The sequence below is a fragment of the Galeopterus variegatus genome, unplaced genomic scaffold (assembly GCF_000696425.1).
Source record: "Galeopterus variegatus unplaced genomic scaffold, G_variegatus-3.0.2 Scaffold1418, whole genome shotgun sequence".
Classification (NCBI taxonomy): Eukaryota; Metazoa; Chordata; class Mammalia; order Dermoptera; family Cynocephalidae; genus Galeopterus; species Galeopterus variegatus.
Window position 1 is genome coordinate 524,397 of NW_007727529.1, and position 2,280 is coordinate 526,676.

Here is a 2,280-nt window from a genome sequence, read left to right on the forward strand (position 1 = left end):
CTCGGCGGGAGCGCCGCCGCGCTCCCAAGCGGCGCACTGTAGCAGTGCGCCACCGGGCCAGCCCGTGACCAGAATTTTTGAGTCAATAATTTTATCCACATTTTATGAACATTTCCCCATGTACAGAAGGCATTTTCATGTTCTTATCAACTCAATTCGCATTATACTTGAACTAAGCTGTTGACATTAATCTTATTACTTGGTATGTTTGTTGTATTTTATGTAGCTGTGGGAGAGGAAACATTAAGCAACATTAGGAACTACAAGATGAAATCTACCTCTCTCAGAACAAGGACACCCTGTTTGCTTATTACAAACCCAAATTTGTCCCTGGGGGTTGGGGGTATAGACAGGAATGTGCAAATGTACTCCTCCTTACTTTACAGCATGACATTGGTCCCAGATTTGACCACCCTACCTCTAGGCCCATGTGGCGGTGTGGCTCAGAGCTGCAAAGGACTGAGCAGGGACCCATCAAGGGAAAACAGACTTGTAACAGTTCTTTCCTAATAAAAGAGAGGTCTTTTATGCCACTCCTGGAGTTTGACTTTGTACTTTATGAAATGTTCAATAGCCACAGTTCTGCGAGAAGTATGGTAGAAAGCTGACCAGTTCTTTTATAGGGCCAGAATTTTGCTCTGGGAGAATCTGAGAGAGGGAGGTGGGAAAGGCTCAGAGAGAAGACATTTTCCATAGTTTTCTTCTGCATTGCTTATGCCAGCAGCAGCATGTGGTTACCCAGGACCAACTCCAGCCTGCCACACATTTTTATATGGTCTGCAAATTAAGACTGGTTTTTACATATTTAAATGTTGGGGGGAAAATGAGAAGACTATTTCATGACACATGAAAATGATTTGAAATTCAAACCCATTGCCCATAATAAAGTTTTCTTACACACGGTTATGTTTATTCCTTTACATAATGGTGGCTTTTGCTCTACAATGGCAACGTTAAACAGCTTCAGCAGAGACCTCAGAGCCCACAAATCCTATCATATTTGCTATCTGGCCCTTTACAGAGGAAGTTTGAATAGTGGTAGTTTTCAATCTTTTAGGTCTCAGAACACCCTTAAAAGTTACTGAGGATCTCAAAGACATTTTGTTTTTGTGGGTTATATCTATAAATATTTACTGGATTTAAAATTGACAGGAATTGTTAAATATTTATTTATTCATTTATTTAAAAATAACAAAATAAATTTATTATATGTTAACATGAAAAAACCTGTTAAGAAAAATAACTATAATTAACAAAGCAAGAAAATGTTGAGTGGCGTTATTTTATATTTTTGAAGGTATCTTCAATATCTGCCTTAATATGAGACAGCTGGACTATCATATATGCTTCTGTATTTCAGCTATTATAATCTGTCACTTGCTGTAGTCTCTGCAAAACTCCGCTGTACACTCAGGAGAGAATGCAGGTGGAAAAAGTTAAATAATAACTTAGTGTCATAACTTTGATGTCATAGATCTCCCGAAAATTTCCTGGGAAACCCCAGGGTTCCTAGGACACCACTTTGATAATCACTGCTGAGCACTATAGCACTTGTTTTCCCAAGAGATAAAAAAAATTATGAAGTGCTCACAGCTCTTGGCTTCCTGTAAGCATGGTAACCATGATTTCAATTCCTCATAGGCATGCTCCCTGTAATCTCCACTAGAGAGCTTTCCAACTTTGAGCTGACCCTCAGCCCTGATGGGACAAGAGTTGGAAACCACAAGTGCTCCAATCTACTGGATTATACTGAAGTGAGGACCCACCATGGCTTCTTGACTGATGCGACAAAAAACCCAGAAATAATTGGAGAGATGTATCTTTATCAGTACAGCTCAGCCATCCGAGGTTCCAGTACCTTACGCTTCTACAGAAACCTGAACCTGGAGGCCTGTCTGTGGGAGTTTGTCAGCTACTATGACATGTCTGAACTCCTCACCGACTGTGGAGGCACCATCGGAACAGATGGACAGGTACAGATGTTAACATATGAGCTTTGGTCACTGGAGAAACCAGTTGTTTTGTTTGTTCTGTTGCATAGATCTGCACTAAATCCCAACTCCATTCTTCCATCTTGGTAATGTAGGTCATTAATCATAAGAGATCCAGATAATTGGCATGAATGGTGTGAAAATCCATGCCTATTTCTGGAAAAATGGGCCAAAATATATATTTTTAACAATGGGCTAGAAACATCTTTGTATCAATAAAACACTATGTAATTATTGCCTTAAGTTCCAAATCTACTCTGATATTATAAAAATCCAAATACTGATTTCT

At 39.5% G+C, this 2,280-nt stretch overlaps 1 protein-coding gene across 1 annotated transcript in view; it reads left to right on the forward strand.

Annotated features, from left to right (window-relative positions):
* FREM2 (FRAS1 related extracellular matrix protein 2) overlaps nt 1-2,280 on the forward strand; it is a 230,825-nt gene that overhangs the window by 206,394 nt on the left and 22,151 nt on the right. The window contains exon 16 of the mRNA XM_008576888.1: nt 1,642-1,973. Coding sequence (XP_008575110.1) covers nt 1,642-1,973 — 332 coding nt within the window. The remainder of the gene's footprint in view (nt 1-1,641; nt 1,974-2,280) is intronic.